This window comes from Hippichthys cyanospilos, chromosome 4 (genome assembly GCF_059441005.1).
Source record: "Hippichthys cyanospilos isolate Australia breed blue-spotted pipefish chromosome 4, RoL_Hcya_1.0, whole genome shotgun sequence".
In the NCBI taxonomy this organism is placed as follows: Eukaryota; Metazoa; Chordata; class Actinopteri; order Syngnathiformes; family Syngnathidae; genus Hippichthys; species Hippichthys cyanospilos.
The window spans coordinates 4,360,457-4,377,228 of NC_142372.1; the positions used below are offsets into that span (position 1 = coordinate 4,360,457).

Sequence of the window (16,772 nt, forward strand, 5' to 3'; positions counted from 1 at the left end):
ATTCATACTTTCAGTGTATTTTTCCCCCAAATCAAGCTACGTCCTCTCGTCTACGCAAGACGTCAAAGGTAAATGCTTAATTCCCAAAGACTAAGATATAATTGGAAAGGCCAGGATGTCTTCTACTGTGCACACTGGGACTTAGTAGGGCAGCCCCAAAGAGATCAAATATATGGACAAAAAAAATAAATGTCCACTGCAGTAAACAAAAATGAATAGTCTGTGTACTATTGTGAGATGCACTTGAAAGTAATCAACTCATTCAATCCCGAAGAATAATTTTTATTATTTAGCCTCAGCCAAAACTAGAATACAATTCTAAAAATTAAATATTGTATAATGAATGTCTGGACTCTTGAAAAACGTAAAAATATGTCTTTGGGATTTAATGAGTTAAATGTTTGCGTGTGTATTTTTTTAATCAGTCTCCGTAAAATCTGGCTATTCGCAAGGGATGTGATCCAAAACATTACACGAATCGACGTATATTTTCGCCGTTGGGGTTTTAAGTGTCAACAATGAAAACTCACCTTGGTAAGATGCCTTTTGAAATGTGCACCTTGGGCTTGAAGTAAGGAGCTTTGGAGTCAGCCAAGAAAATAACGAGCTCAGACTCTAAAATAAAACAAAGAGACAATGTCAGAGAGCCAATATGTAAGAGCAATAAACAAAATACAGCGCGAGAACATGACATTATCATAGCTAGTGTACGTACTCTCCCTGATGATGAAGATGTCAGTCTGCTTGTCGGCGTCAAAGTCGCCAAAAGCCGCCACCGTGCCGTTGTTTTGAGCACCGAATAGGTCAGGCGTGACATCCTGGAGGGCAAGCGTGTGGTGCCTGGCGACAAATCCGAAGAAAAACACCAAAACAGTCCAACGTGATGAAGACATTTCGGAGGTAGCGATGCTTATTGACAACAACACTGGTCGTCTTTCGGCACACTACTTTACGGCAAGAAAAAAAATGTTGCGTTTTTACGCTGAACCTGACATCAAATGGAAACCAATGTGTTATTACATTTAAACTGTGTTTATATATATTAATAATTAGAAATACATACAATAAATTGTTTTATTTAGGTGAAATCGTGGTTCATTTTCATTTCCGCATTTCTGACAGTGTCGTGCATGTGTAGTTTGACAGTTGCTAGCAGCAGTTCAACAGCAGTGTTAGGCTCACTGTGACCGGATATTTTAAATAGTCTTTTAAAATAAAAGTTACGATTGCTGACTTTAATTCAAAAAATAAATTTTAAAGGTTAAAATACAAATTAAATTATTTTTAATTGAAAACAAGTTAATATTACTCTATGTTTTTATTTTAAAGATTGACTATTTGAAAGAAAAAAGTTCATATTATTTATTTTGAAAGTGCATACGAGAAGCCTCTTGTATACACGTTAGAACTTGAGTGCTGTTGCAACCATGGCGAGCTTGGCTGATGTCGGTTGGAAATTGTTGGAATTTAAAGCACGGTCGAAAAGATCAGGTCAGATTTACCCTTTTTTACCTTATCTTCATATTACGAATTTCCACCTTCTTGTCTGTGTCTGCGTGCCGGTGACATGTTTTTAACGCCGGGCGGTTGGATTTGCAGTGGATACGCTGACTGGTCCAAGCGTGAAAGGTCAGAGGTTTTTATGTACAGCATTTTGGGAGAGCTATTTCGAGACCCTCTCGCTTTTTTTTGCCGTAGTTAAATTAGCCTGATAGATAAATGAGCCTGGCTACAAATACGTGTGTGATGCATGTTGATGCACTATGAGAAACAGGAAGATTTCGCAACACCAACGAGCAGAGACATACAACACTCTGACAGATTACTCTTCGACCTGTTTGCTTTACTTTCTAGGAAAACAACAACAACATCGGAGGCAAAATTTGCCCTGAATGAAATTTGAGTCAACATTCTGAACGCCATCCGATACATGCTCAAGTTGCACAAACTTTTACCTCTGCTAATATTACATTTTTGGGAGGATCCTGATTTGGGATTGACAGAATATCAGCAATATTCAAGACAGATTCATGTCATCGATTACGTGATGTTTCGCAAGGCTGTTTAGCTTTTGGTTTTGAAACAACTTTTAACACCAACTTGTCTATGATTGAACTACAGTGATGGTAGAGGTAGTGATGTCAAGCATGTTGGAGCATCTTGTGGAACAAGACGATTTTGCAATAAAACTCATCAAAAAGCACAATCACTAGGCCGCTGTCCCACCTGATTGCTGTACAAGAGATAAGAACAATAAATGGATCATTGATTTACTATACGGTACAACAACACTTTGCAGTCCATCAAAAAAAAAAACATCTTTCCAAAAATGGGCCATTTAATTCACCTGAATTGAGGTCACAGACTTTTTCAGAACATAAAAAACCTCTTTGAATACATTTTTCATTTTTGTTTTTGGAATTGGCACCTCAAACAATTCCATTGTGATGTCATTGCAGTGCTGTTGTATTGTAAACATTTGAATGAAAATACTTTTAACTCAAAATCTTCTGAATTTATAATGTGCTAGTGATGTAACATGTTTATTTCCCGGACATTTTGCATGCTTTCCAAATGATAACATCATAATCATGTAATTCAATGTTAATTCATGCATGTGTCTGAATCTTAATGTGTGCTACTAACTGCCTCCTGCTGTAGATTTTTGATTTAGCTGAGAGGGAGAGAGAGAGCGAGAGAGAGACAGAGAGAGACGATTGGCCTTAATTTCAACTTTTGAAAATGGCTGGGATAAAGCGGTCTCCTCAGAAAGTCCAAAGACTGGGTAAGTAGCAGGTGTAGATCCACGAATGAAAACAAATAATTCGGGAAAAAAATGTGTACTGGGACGAGTGAAGTTCCACCTCCAAAAGTGCAATTGTAATTTTAATTATTGTACTATTGAATGAGACTTTACTGTATGTAAAAGGGAAAGTTTTTCTAACAATAGTTGGGTCCCTGGAGTACTTGTTTCCTTCAAGTGTAAAAATTAGCAGCCAAGTACGCTTTCATCTGATCTTCTTTCATTTATGAGGGATAACGTTTCACATTTATTTATTTTTATTTTAAAAAAAAGTATTTAACAAAAGAGAATAATCATTTTTGCTGCTTAGAAGTTTCTGCAATTGAATAAAGCAGTGGTTCTCAAATGGGGGTAGGTGAGATTTTAACAAGAGTTTTTGCAGGTATCCGCAAATCTAATTAAAACTTTTTTTAAAGACATTTCAGTTTTCTTTTCAAATTAAGAGCAAATTCACTGGAGCAGTAACCACCTGATTGCTAAATTGTGCCTCTTTTGCCAAATGTTTGTTTCAAGTCATTTCACCTACTAAGTAAAACAGAACTGAATACAAATTCTGTACATGTAGTGTCTCACCACTAATGAATGCAATAGTTACCTAACAGTCAGTAAATCACTGTAATATTGCACCAAACTGTCTTTAAAATTCATAAAGAGGCAGCATGGTTAATTGAGTCATGTGATTATAGTAGAACAGGCATACCCGAATAATTCCATGTTCGAAAGTAAAATTTGAATGTTAAAATTCACATCGACACTCTTCAAAAGAGCTTCATCTCTCCCCTTTGTCCCCATCCCCTGAAACTTTTAATATGATGGAAATTATGCTAATTTCAGAGGGAATGTGAAATGTTCACTACCTTGTGGTGTTGACCTGAGGTCAGGTCTATTAAAATGCAAATCACCGAGACACCGAGACGAGTCTGAAGATGTGGGGGGGGGAGAAAAAAAAAAGTCAAGAGACTTGAGGGGATTCCCTCAAACTCTTCTCCCACTGATGGATCACATACGGAACCAACCTATAGAACAATGGTAGTCAAATGGCGGTAGGAGTACCCCTGAGGGTACATGAAGGAACTTCAGAAGGTACCTTGGATATTAACAGGTTTTCCGCTGGCATCAACAAATCTATTTTATCCATCCATTCATTTTCTTTACTGCTTGTCCTTATAAGGGTCACCGGCTTGGTGGTGCCTATCCCAGCTGCCAATAGGCAGGGTAGACCCCGAACTGGTTGTCACCCAATCGCAGGGCACACAGAAAAACGACCACTCAAACTCACAAACACACCTAAGGGCAGTTCGGAGTGTCCAATATACATGCCATGCTTTTTTATGCGATTGTGTGAGGAAACCGGAGCACCCGGAGGAAACATACACAGGATTGGAGAGAACATGCCAACTTCACACAGGAAGTCCACCAGGGACCTCAGAACTGCAAGGTGGACTTGCTAACCAATGTGGCATTGTGCTGCCCAGAAATGAAATTTATTATTACTTAATTCAGGAACAGTACTTTTTTATTTTCAAATGAAGAGCAAATGATTTGGAACATCAAGCATCCTATTGCTGAATTGTGTCTTTCAGCGAAGGCCTTTATTTTCTTAGGTTTTATACAGATGGACATTGTTATTAGTCACTCTGATTTCGCAGCAATACCAGCATTTTGCCGACGAACAACAATCGAAGTACGAGTAAGGAAAAATGAATGAATTTGGAAAATGCCCACCTGTGGCCAAGTGACGACGGAAGCATGGGGAAAACAAAATGGCGGGCTGACAGATTGACGATTTCAAGTTTGGTTTGACCAAAAAAAAAAAGACGATAACGGAAATGGGTCCAGGGCGCTAACGATTGATGAATGACGCACCAGCAAAAAATTTTAATATGCCCAATTGCCCACCTTTGGATACCACTCGAAATGTAGTTTTAGAATTTAACATTTCAGGCAAAACAAGTCTTTTTTTTTTTTTTTTTTTGCATGGGTAGATCATTAAAAATTTAGGTTGAGAACCACTGCAATATGTTGTACTCAAAGTTCATGATTCAAAAAAATCTGCAGAAGACAGAATCCAATTTCCCAGGAAATCATAAAAGGACAGAAAATAAATTATAACATTGTCTGGGCTACCATGAAACCTTTATTAACTTTTCTGGCAATCGCAAAATTCATATTATCAAAACTCTCGTAGCTGTTGTAGGAAATTGAACTTTTAAGCAAGGTCAACGGGGCTCCCGTAGCTTCTGGACAAAAACGATGGAAAGAGTTAACACTTGTGCCCTCTCTTAGGATCCATCTATGAGCCCCTCAAGCTGTCCATCCTACACCGTGAGGATGAGCCCCTGTGGGAGAAGCTGGACCGCCACTACAACGCCGGTAAGTACATTTATCTTTTATCAGCATACCGGGCGACACCATAGGAGCGGTGTAAAAAATGACAGATAAGTGGGGGCTCCACAAAACACACAATAGCCCTGCAAAATACAGCTGGACCATTGAGTTTATGATTCCATCTGACACATTCCTATTGAGTGTGTGCGCGTGGGTTCTATACTTGCGAGAACCGCTTTGAGTATTCTACCTACACAGTGAGGACATTTTGGGGAAGAGGACATTTGTTTTTTTGAGAGAGATGACTTGCTTTTTTGAGTGTAGTTTTGAATTGGTTTCATCCACGTTACGCAATTGTTTCTGACGGTTAAAGTTAGCGGGCTGTTAAACTTTTTAATCCCTCTTTTTGAACTTGAAAAAATGATAAATCAGGAGGAGAGTTATACTGTTCATCAATCAATCAGTCAAAAATCATCAAAGTCTCAAAGGGCTTCACAGATGAAAAGGGGTGAGACCTCTTTCGAAAAAAGAAGTCGAGACATCTTTTCAGTGTAAGGTACACAACAGCGTCCCCTGTCAAAGCTCCCAGAAGGGGAAGGAAAAACTCAAAAACCCCAATTAGGGGAAAATCGGAAACCTTCAGAAGGGACCACAAGTGGGAGGAACCCCCTTCCAGGCCCGCAGGTTGAAGTGGATGCTGCATGTACCAAATACAGACATACACATAAACAATATAGATTACAGAAAACATTTTGTGCTATATAGTGCAGTGTTGTCTTAATATTTGAAGGATAGTGGCAATATCAATGCTTTAAAATAGTAGCTGTTGTCTATTTAAAAAAGTGTTTTGTTCATTTAATTTTGGAAGAGTCATTTCTATAAATAGCTATACATGGAACTCTTGAAATTAAAGCACATGTTTTCTAGATATCACTCATTTTTTTCTCTTATGAGGTGGATTCTCAAAACACTCCTGAAGTGGCTATTTGGTCAAATTTTAGAACCCTTTACGGCCCTCAATTGAAAAGGTTTGCCCAACCCTGGGTTAGGAGCTTGGAAATACATGATATCAATGGATGCCCTCACAATTCCAGCCATTTATGTGTTTGTGTGCGTGTGTGTTCGGAAAGTGTCTCAGGTAAGTGTGTTCTTGTGTGCTACAGCCGAGAAAACGTGTCCTCAGCAGGAAGAGCATCGATTAAAGACAATTTCGCGACCAAAGTGCTTTTTCCTGTGCTGGTGTTCCATGAAACACAGCATTGGTTTTATGGGCCCAAAGGGATGGCGGGGATGTTACATGGTGACCGTGCAAGTAGTTTATCTGAGAAAAGAAAGTACTGTACATTTCCATTTCGTATGATTAAAGCTCATTCAAGTGTCTAAATGTCTTTGATCATGTAGATTTTTTTTGGGGAGGTTGTGCATATCATTTACCTGAGGATGGATATGATAAATATTGAGTTTGTGGAATATTATTTAGCAGCAAAATCCACCTATTTTTATCCATTTTACGGGGGCGTCCATTTTGTCAGATGCTGTCAACTGAAAAGGAGCACAGTTATTCAGTGCTCAGCTTGTGAAAGTCACATGATCAAACGAAAGAAAAATGACAAAACAGGTGAGCAGTGATTGACAGTGAGTAACTGGGATGCCATTTTCAAGATGGGTTTAAAAAAACAAAACAAAACTGGATTTTCCTGCTTGAATCATAATCCACACATGCAATAATAATTAGAATACCAGAGAAAGAAATGAAAGATTTCATTGGATTTTCTTCCTGTGTGGTTTCTGTTTTGGCCTGATAGTTGCTGCATTGCGTTCACAGTGTGAAACAACGCGGGGTAATTATTGTAACTTGGAGTCCAACAGGTGATGCGATGCGCGGAAATGTGCGCGGAAAGTCTCGGCGTTATTTAATTGTTGTCGGGTAGCTGTTCGAGGAAATGCCCGTCCAATTCCAGCAGAGGGAACAAAGCCAACGTCGTTATCGCAGGCACCCAGACCAATCTGCCAATATATGCTACCTGCTCTTTACTCACTGCGGCGGGCGCTGAGGCAGGACGACAATGACAAATCAAACTCGTTGTATTTTCCCCTTTTCTGCGTGAGGCTTTGATGTTGCTCTACAAAATTGTCCACAATGCTTCAACTGCGATTAACTCATCATGTCTGCTTCCATTATAATGATGGTGTTTTAAAACTCATTTTGTGGGGCTCATTGGGGAGAAGCGAAGTAGTCTCTTCCACAGGTCAACATTGAATTATGTAGGCAGGAGCGTAGCCAGTATTTTTTATTTAAAAAAAAAAAAAAGCTATGTTGCAAAGTTGCAAATGTTGCTGCATACCAGACAGATGAGTTAAATATAAAAACACTTGCCACGGGCACTCCTCAGACGTCGAACTACAGCAGTACCAGTAATTGTACTGTTATCCCTTTCCGTCCCTTTAACTGTAGTTTCACACAGACTTATATTCACGGCTATATATTAGCGGCGCCTGATAGTCTAATTAGACTCTAATTAGTAGAACTAATTGGTGTCGAAGTCCAGTCCTCGAGGGCCGGCATCCTGCATGTTTTCCAGTTTTCTTTCCCCAACACACCTGATTCAAATGATTAGCTCATTAGCAAGCTCTGCAGGAGCTTCAAAATGATCCCAATCATTTGAATCAGGTGTTTTTGAGGGAAAAGGTTTGAAAACATGTAGGATATCGGCCCTCGAGGACTGGAGTTCGACACCTGTGAATTAGAGTGAAGCTTGTAGCTGACCAAACATGATAACAATCAGAGTTTACACTTGAAATTCCAAGTTACCACAAAAAGAAATTCATTTAAGAGATTCACAAGGCTCTGCAGTGCTGCTTTCTCCTCCTCTTACTTCGTGTCTACCTAACAGTGTGTGTGTGTGTGTTTCATGCGGGAGACGGACCCTCCGACAAGACGCGATTGGTTCCGGGACCAATGATGGAAGGAGTAATCTACTCCCGCCCAGGAGTCGTATCTCTCTATATTTATTTATTTATTTATCCATAGTAAACGTATGTATAATTTGATAACTTGATTTCCTACATTTCATGCACATTTGTCAGTTGACAACAAGTGGAAATATATGGTTTAAAATGCATTCATTGGACCTAAAAATAATAACTGCTGAAAACTGCCAGATCAGTATCGCCTTAGTTTTGTTCACTTAATGGGTAAGCTTTTGTTTGTCTAAAAACAATTTCAAGTTAATTTTCCATATAACCGGTATATCCCCTTGTAAAATGTGTGAGCACGGAATGGTGTCCGGCTCGGCTTGTCCCCTGAGAACAAAAAGGCGCTAATGTCGTCTTTATGTCCTCCAGAATGATCCGAGTAGCACACATCATGTCATTACGGCGCGTAAATGAGCAGCATTAAGAGGAAACACACACACACACACACACAAAAGAAGTTTGTTCTCAAAACATCAAATTAAAACGACTTTTTTCCAGAGCTTTTTGACATCCATCAAGATAATGTTGCACTTAATCATCCGTCGCATAGTTTAGAATGGACGATTCCGCCGCATGGGGGACTGATATGCAAAGACGATGAAAGACGATGGGTTGGGAGGGATGAAAATGTGGAGACGAACTGAAGAAGACAACCGAAGGGGGGGAAAATATGTGCTTTGATGTTGGTGAAATTTCCATTAAAATTGCGTTGATGGATGAGTGGATTGTTGGCAGTGAGGCTTTGGTTAGTCATACTAATCCTTTGAAATTGTACTCTTTGTGCTGCAACTGTTTATTTTAACACATCCAATTCCAAAGACTCATATACGGTATATATTTTACAGAATCCAAACATTCAACCCCAGGAATCTTTTTTTTTTTTTTTTTTTTTTTTACTTCAAATATTGGGATAATGGAGGTTTTGAAAAAGCCGGCACTGAATGAGTTAACTCGTGAATTATTTTGATTTAATTATTTTGATTTGATTAATTGATTAATCTTTAAAGAAAAAATAAAAACATGTTTTAATTTTCAATCATTTACTAATAAAATACTGTTATTTTGATGTTCTGCTTGATCATTAAATCCGTAACGTCAGAAAATTGGCAAAAATGGAAATAATAGTTTCCCAAATTACAAGCAAAGGTTTGAAAATGTTCAATTTGGTTAGACACAATGATTATTGGTCTGTTTTCATAGAGGACCAAATACCAAATTTCGTAGCGGGCCAACACCCGGCCTAATTTTATGGTACCAGTACTCGCAAGGGCAACCGGTACTATTGGACACTTTTTTCGAGGTGTTTTATGATCTAGAAATGGCTAATTTGAAGAATAGAATTTCATGAAATTTTGTTCTGAAAAAGGCTGTATCCAACAATCCTGAGTATTTATTTATTTATCCACGCAACCTTTTGGGTTATTTATGATAGTTGTTTCAAGAATATATGCTAGTATCATTTCAAATTGCCCCATTTTGTAATTTTTGAAGGATTTACATTTATTTGATTTTTACCAGTGTCGTTTTTGTCTTTTTATATATTATTTTTCTCCCCAGTTTAGAGATCTTTTACTGTTGCCGTCGCGGCATTATTTCAACGGGCTGCTTCTGCCTCCCACGAATCCTGCACAGCACGAACCATTTTGATGATGGATGTTCACGTGTATTTCAATCAGTTAATACATGCGTAGGGGTGGATTTAAACACCTTCTATACCTTTTGTGAGCCCATATGTTCATCCGTCAAATGTCTCAGCTGGGCTAAATCCTTCACTATCTCTGACTGTGTAACAAACGACCAGCAGAATGGATGTCGCCTGCCATTTGTGGCGCCTAATGCGGAGATGAAAAATGACATGATCCCTCCCAGATAGATTAGTCACCTCTGCTGTAGTACGAATTCCATGTGTGTGTGCGTGCAATACATAAATGACGATGTCAGACGCCCGGCTGGGAAATATTTCTGCTTATGCTGATGGAGGGTGTCATTTTGGCACGCAAGCTCTTCTGTTCAAATTCAAAGTTTGCATTCAAACTGATTTAAACGGGAGGTCAACACAAGAAAATATTGCTCCCTGCAGCCTCCCTAGTCAAAACACAGCGTTCTGATGAAGATTGCATTCGTGGAATGCGGATGAGGAGAAAAATCCCCGTTTTTTAACCATGGGAGGGTGTGGCCATCTTGCCATTTGCTGTCCATTGAAAATGACATCAGGTTTGCTTAGGGTTCAGGTAACGACCAATCCCGGCACAACCTTGAGCAAGTGTGATGCTATGGAATTCAAATTCCATAAACAATTAATAAGAATGCCCCCCCCCCTTTTTTTTTACTTATTGGGGCGCATAGAATATATTATTTTAATTGTGAAAATTTTTAGGTTGACCTCCCTTTTTTTGAACATTTTGCTCAGGATTTATTGAAACAAAACTTTAAAAAATGTTTGTTGTGTTTATTACTTTGATTATGATTTAAATCATAATCGTCTCGAAAAAGGTGGGGGGGGGGGTACAAGTTTTTGGCTCAAGGGCCGCAAAGGGTTGTAACATTTAATAAAAGGAGCAAATGGATGGAGCGTTTGTTTAATGCACCTCATTAAAGAAAAAAAAAAGTGGGATATCTAGAAAACGTGCTTTAAACGCAACAGAAAATTGACAAAAGCATTAAAACAGAGTTATTGAACTCCCGTTTATTTAACGATTTATTGAAACGACTTTTCCAATGGCTGAAAATCAAATGAACAACCCACTGCTACTATTTTAAAGCACTGATAGTTCCGCTATCTTTCAGAATATTAATATTATCACTCTCCTCATGTGTCTAAATGTGTTAAATTGTTCATTTCAATCATATCCATCACAGCCATATTTTGCAGAGAAGCTCAGTTGGCAAAATTCTGAAAGTCTCGCTTGCAGACATTTTCACAGGTATAACTAAGATCTGATTTTGATCGTGATTTCTACTTGGAGATTAAAATTCATTAGCTTTTCTTCCCACAAGTGTATGTGTGTAGCGTGTTGATTGAGATGCAAAAAAAAGGTCGAGGGTGACAAATTTGAGTAAATCACCTTCATGCATGTTTCATCATCAGCTGTGCCTCTTCGCGTGACTTCCTCTTGTTTTTTCGTTTTTTTTTCCTGTCTCTTGCCAGTCAAGACCACCATACTCAACTACCAGAGCCCCACTACCGGCCTCTTCCCCGTAAAGACTTGCTCCACATGCAAAGAAGCAAAGGTGCGGGACTCCCTGTACTGTGCGGCGGGAGCCTGGGCGCTGGCCTTAGCATACCGGTCAGTATCACGGGGCCTAAGATTCTTTCCAACATAACTCTTAAGGGATAGTAAATGTATTTAGCTATTCTCAATTGTAAAAAAATTTTTGGACTATAAGCCACTACTTTTTTCTCATGTTTTGAAACCTGCTGTCATAGTACAGTGCGGCGTATTTGCAGTTTTTTTACAAGCCACCAGAGGGCAGTCTCCCAGAAAATAAAAGGGGACAGAAGAAGGCATGATTGAAGTGTTGATTTGGAGTGTGGATTTCTATTTTACTCGCCACCAGGGGGCACTTTCCGCTCATAAACACAATCAGGCATCTTACTATTGTGTTGGTGCAAATTGTAATGTCAGAGTGCATCTATTATGTTGAAAATATGTTGGCGCTGCTCTTATATCAAAATGTGCAGGTAAACTCAAGCTGTGTTGGTGCTGCTCTTATTTGTAAACATACACACATATTCAGTGTTTGGAAAATAGGATGTTGCTGTAATTAGGCAGTTTGAAAAAGATTCAAATAAAAAAAAAACATTTCTGCATAATTATGTGATGTTACAATCTTTGGATATAGATATTCTTTTAAACATTTGTTGGTGTGTCTTCTAATCTGGTGTGTTCTATAGTCCGACAAATACGGTATGTTTATATTTTCCAAAATTCCAAAATTTGTGTTTGGATCTTTTTTGGTTCTCGGGTTCTAAAACTGTCTCACAATGAATGCATTTACTTTGAGTAAATAATGACTTCAGTCATACAGTACTAAAGTAATTGATTATTACTTTAGTTCCTAAACTACTAAAGTAATTGCTGACCTTGATAAAGTAATTGGTTACTTTAATAAAGTAATTATTAAAAGTATGAAAAGTAATTGACAACTTTCGTACCCAAAGTAATCAAAAAGTAGTTTAGTACTTAGAGTAAAAGTTAATTTAATATTTAACTACCCAAAATAATTGATTAGTTCAGTATTTAATCGGCATATTTTTGATATGTGTCCTCCAAAACACCTGATTCAAATGATCATTATCAGGTTTTTGATGACATTGCTGATGAGATGATCAGGGGTGGGGCATACATGGGGCATATAAATAGCTAAGTAATTCATTAAGTAAGTTAAGGTCCGGAAAGGTTAAAGTAAGTAAAAAAAAAAATGCATATGGTGAACAGGACAACTTTGTGTTGCCCCCTCCCCTTTCTGAGGCACTTTCCCAAGTGTTCATGCTCTCTGTGGCTGCACTCCTCTTTGATTGGCTGTTTTATTTGGGACAGATGAGGACACAAACAAACTCAGAGAGCCATGAAGACTTGGACGGGAGTGAATGAAGATGTGATAAAGAAAAGGAAGAGGGAGAAAATAAGGAAGGGAGATGGAAAGTGAGGGGCGTTAAAAATAGAGCGTTCTGACTGGCGGCGGATCCCGAGCCGTCAGTCACGGCCGCCTCCTATTAGAACAGTCACTGGGATTTAATTAAGATGATTTTCATCTGACAGGCTCACAGAGTGGCGTTACTTGCTCTGCTGTGTGTTGTGTATCACAGAATAACTTGATTTCATTCACCCAGTTCAATTGCATTATAATGAACATACGCCATGTTTTCCTGCCATCTAAAGCTCGCAAACGCCCACAAAATCTGATCGAGTTCTCAACTTAAGGTACGCGTGTCGGTTTGACGTGTTTTCTTCATAGAAAAAGTTAACTTGCAATTTGCGAGGTAGACTGTACCGCAATCTATCTCCACTCGCGAGACATGTTGCAACTTCTTAGTTGGGTTTCAAAAATCCAAAGTGAATACCAACTGTAACTTATTATTTGGGCTGCAGACGCATCGATGACGACATGGGGCGCACCCACGAACTGGAGCACTCAGCCATTAAGTGCATGAGAGGAATCCTCTATTGCTACATGAGGCAGGCTCATAAGGTCAGTGCTAATCCATATTGTTGCAGTTTTGTGATTAGTGGATCAAAAACTCTCTTTGATAATCACAAATACCGTAATTCTCCAAATATAAGGCACACTTTTTTTTCCCCAAAATGAAGCGTCAAAAGTATGGGTGTGTCCTATATACGATCATTATTATTATTTCACCGGAAGATTGAGGAAGATTGATCCACAGATGTGCATTTTTATCAGCCGTATTCTTACTGACAATAATTATCGTAACGGGACGAGCTAGAAATTGAAAGCCGGTGCCTGTTGCAGCTAACAGCAGCTCATGTTAGCTGAGGTTGTTACGGCATTGTTTTCGATAAAAGAAGTGAGCAGACTGAACCAACGTCCCAGTCCGTCTTACTAAAACGGTCATGTAAAAACTTAGGATGTCTCCAACTGACTCATTTGCGAGTGGCAAGCCGTATGCACCATTTAGAGAGCGCTGCAAAGTATTCCATTTGACTCGTTTATTACTTTCGGTGTTTTGGCATATGCTAACACACACGCATGAATTGTTTTGTTTAGATTTTTGCTCTTGTTTTTCTTTGTTGTTTTGTCTGTTTCTCTCGTTTTACTGTGTTATTTATTTGGATTGTTTCCAAATGAAGAATTGCAAATAACTTGAATTTTTCAGTACAATAAAATACAATTAATATTTTCTGTTGGAAGTGACGAATAGGGGTAGGACATGAAGAGTTTAAAGTGAAAGTTTAAAGTGAAACACGGGTGGTGCGCATCTTCCGGTGTTGATGGTAAATTGAACTCATTATGCGTTGCGAGGAAAAGAATAAACTGACTGCTCACAATGTGGGAAATTTAAAACGCACTTCACCCACAGCAAATATATTACTTAGGGATAAGAGCACAAGAAAATATGAAGAATTTATAAAGATGAGATTTATTCTGTTTCACTATTGTTTTTACATCGCCAAATTGTTGGTGCACCCTATACACGGTAACATGGAAAATACCAGAATTTGATTCTAAAATTAAGGGTGCTTCCTGTACACAGGTGCGTCCTATATTTGGGGATTTTTTTTTTTTATTATATTTTTTTGAGGGCAGGAATATAGCGTAAACCAACGGTTCTCAAAAAGGGGTAGCTGCGATTTTAATTTTATCAGCAGATCTTCAACGCTGTCTAAACTGTCAATAATCAAACTATCATGCAGAAATGGGCACTTTTTGATCTTGTTAACCTCAATTGTAAGAAAACGTTTGAAATGAGTGCAATTATTTTCTAAGTAATATTGGTTGCAGAAAAAAAAATTAAATTAGAAACTAATCACTGATTTTCCTTGGCTGAGGGGAAACATTTTCACCTTGAAAAAAAGAATAACAGGCAGGTAGTGGGAGTTGAAGGAGGCAATATGGTGGCACTCGCAAAAGAAAAAAAGATGGAGAATGAAAAAGTGGCCGCTCTGATGAAGGCAGGAGCTAGCAAGAGGGGAAACAAATGAGGTAAAAGTGGGACATAGGCCCAATTATTTATAACTCTTTGTGACAGAGGGAATGGCTGGCGGCCCAGCTGTGATTTCATGTCGCCACCACACACACACACGTGCGCACTTCCCTCTTTCTCTCTCCAACACACACATGTGATAGGGTAGCGCCCCCTGGAATAAAAAAAAATCTTCATTATATTACACTTATACATTTTTTTTTACTCGTGTTATTCTCATGATTTTGCTGGTATCAAAGCTAAAAAATCTCACCATTATCCACGTCATGATTTGATAGCTTTGCTGTCGTCAGAGTCTAACCTTGTTAACTTTTCGGCAGAACGGCTAAAATTGCTCTACAATGTTATCTTGTAGTAAGACCCCCCCCCCCCCCACATATTTGCGACAAAGATGACTGTTGTACACATATTTACTTAAATGTTAAATTATTAAACTTTAAACAGTAACTGTACTGTTATCCTTTCTTGTTTCCGTCCCTTGGCTTTAGTCGGGGTACATAGAGGCCCGGAGTTGCCCTCAGAGTAGCGGCCCTCAGAGGTCGAAGGTCGTGGAGCCTGTAGCTGAACATGTAAACAAGCAGAATTTACATTTGAAATTCCAATTAATTACAAAAGGTAGCGGGTTCCCAAACCTTTTTTTTTTGCTCTCACTGCTTGTTTTTTTTTTTTTACTATAATACAGCGACTTGACAGGCAGCGCTTTTTTGCGTACGTCTCATCATATACATATTTCCATTGTTGCAACCTTGCTTCTGGGAAGAACGTCAAAATAAAAGCATACCAAGGCCCGTGTCATATATTTCTTAATGTCTTACAGTTTATTTTGAAGCATTGGCTGGCTTTCTCGCATTCGTCTATAATACAGCGGCTTGACTGGTAGCGTATTCTCTCCTCTGTCTCATTGCACTTCTTGGCCAATAAGCTAAAAAAAACAAAACAACCAACATTTTACTCTGTCGTGCTTGAAAGGAGAAGAGATGAGTATGGCGTCGAAATCCCTTTAAAAGAGATGCGCGGGGATCCCTTTCTCTGAGGGATCTCTCACTGAGATCTTTCGTTCAGAAATCACTTTCACTCAAAGTCACACAGCGACTTGTTTCATTTCGGAAATCAGAGAGTCCCTCTACATTGACATATTTTAATGCTTTGGAACCTTTCACACAGAGTTCTTTTTTACGCACGGATACCTTTCATTTAGCAAGCCAGTTCATTCTGAGATTCCTTGCTTATGGAGATACTGTAGATCCGTCACATAACCAAGTCCCATTCACACAGCGATTCCTTTCACGCAAGGATCCTTTCACACAGAGATCCTGTTTGTGTGTATAGGTGGAGCAGTTCAAGCAGGACCCCAGCCCCTCCAAATGTCTGCATTCCATGTTCAACGTGGACACGGGTGACGAGATCCATACCTACGACCAATACCACCACCTGCAGGTCAGTTGCATAAAGACGCGACCTTAATTGCTGTCTGAAGACAAAATCTTTGGAAGCCATGAGAAAAGCCATGTTAAAGTGGTGCTTTTCTATGATGATGCTATTTGACACTTTGTGGCAGACTGAAATGAGAGCTTTGTTTTTCCATCGCAAACGTCAACATCTCCAGAAATGTTAAGCGCCTGAGTTTTATGTGCTCAACGCAGATCGATGCCGTTTCCCTGTTCCTCCTCTACCTGGTGGAGATGATCTGCTCCGGCCTGCAGATAATCTACAACACTGACGAGGTATGCACTCGCCTCAGGCTGTTTACCTGCTATTTACTGTACCATGCTGCTTCTTTGGCTAGCAACAGCTTTCAAATGTGCTCGGCAGCGAGATCTTACATGTCAATGGGGAATGATGGTGTAGATATAGTATATAAAGGGTATAAAAATTTCAAACAGGGTGTGAGTTTATGCACTATGTAAGGCGCACTGGATTATAAGGTACACTGTCAGCTTTTGAAAAGATTCAAGCCTTTTGGGTGCACCTTATAGTGTGGAAAGTGCAGTATTTACA

General features: G+C 39.0%; 2 protein-coding genes across 5 annotated transcripts in view; one reads left to right on the plus strand and one right to left on the minus strand.

The window, feature by feature from the left end:
- The window catches only part of itfg1 (integrin alpha FG-GAP repeat containing 1), a 79,338-nt gene extending 78,319 nt beyond the window's left edge, over positions 1-1,019 (minus strand). The window contains exons 1-2 of the mRNA XM_088412482.1: positions 716-1,019; positions 531-615 (exon numbers count right to left, since the gene is read on the minus strand). Coding sequence (XP_088268608.1) covers positions 531-615; positions 716-893 — 263 coding nt within the window. The 5' untranslated portion in view covers positions 894-1,019. The remainder of the gene's footprint in view (positions 1-530; positions 616-715) is intronic.
- A 385-nt stretch (positions 1,020-1,404) lies between these two features.
- phkb (phosphorylase kinase, beta) overlaps positions 1,405-16,772 on the plus strand; it is a 62,905-nt gene continuing 47,537 nt past the window's right edge. For 2 of the 4 annotated variants that reach the window (XM_088412982.1, XM_088412981.1), the window contains exons 1-6: positions 1,420-1,491; positions 5,090-5,176; positions 11,256-11,394; positions 13,201-13,300; positions 16,104-16,211; positions 16,418-16,498. In XM_088412982.1, coding sequence (XP_088269108.1) covers positions 1,428-1,491; positions 5,090-5,176; positions 11,256-11,394; positions 13,201-13,300; positions 16,104-16,211; positions 16,418-16,498 — 579 coding nt within the window. In that variant the 5' untranslated portion in view covers positions 1,420-1,427. Of the gene's footprint in view, positions 1,492-1,603; positions 1,630-2,661; positions 2,786-5,089; positions 5,177-11,255; positions 11,395-13,200; positions 13,301-16,103; positions 16,212-16,417; positions 16,499-16,772 lie in introns of those variants that run through there. The other 2 variants (XM_088412983.1, XM_088412984.1) reach the window with 2 other exon arrangements.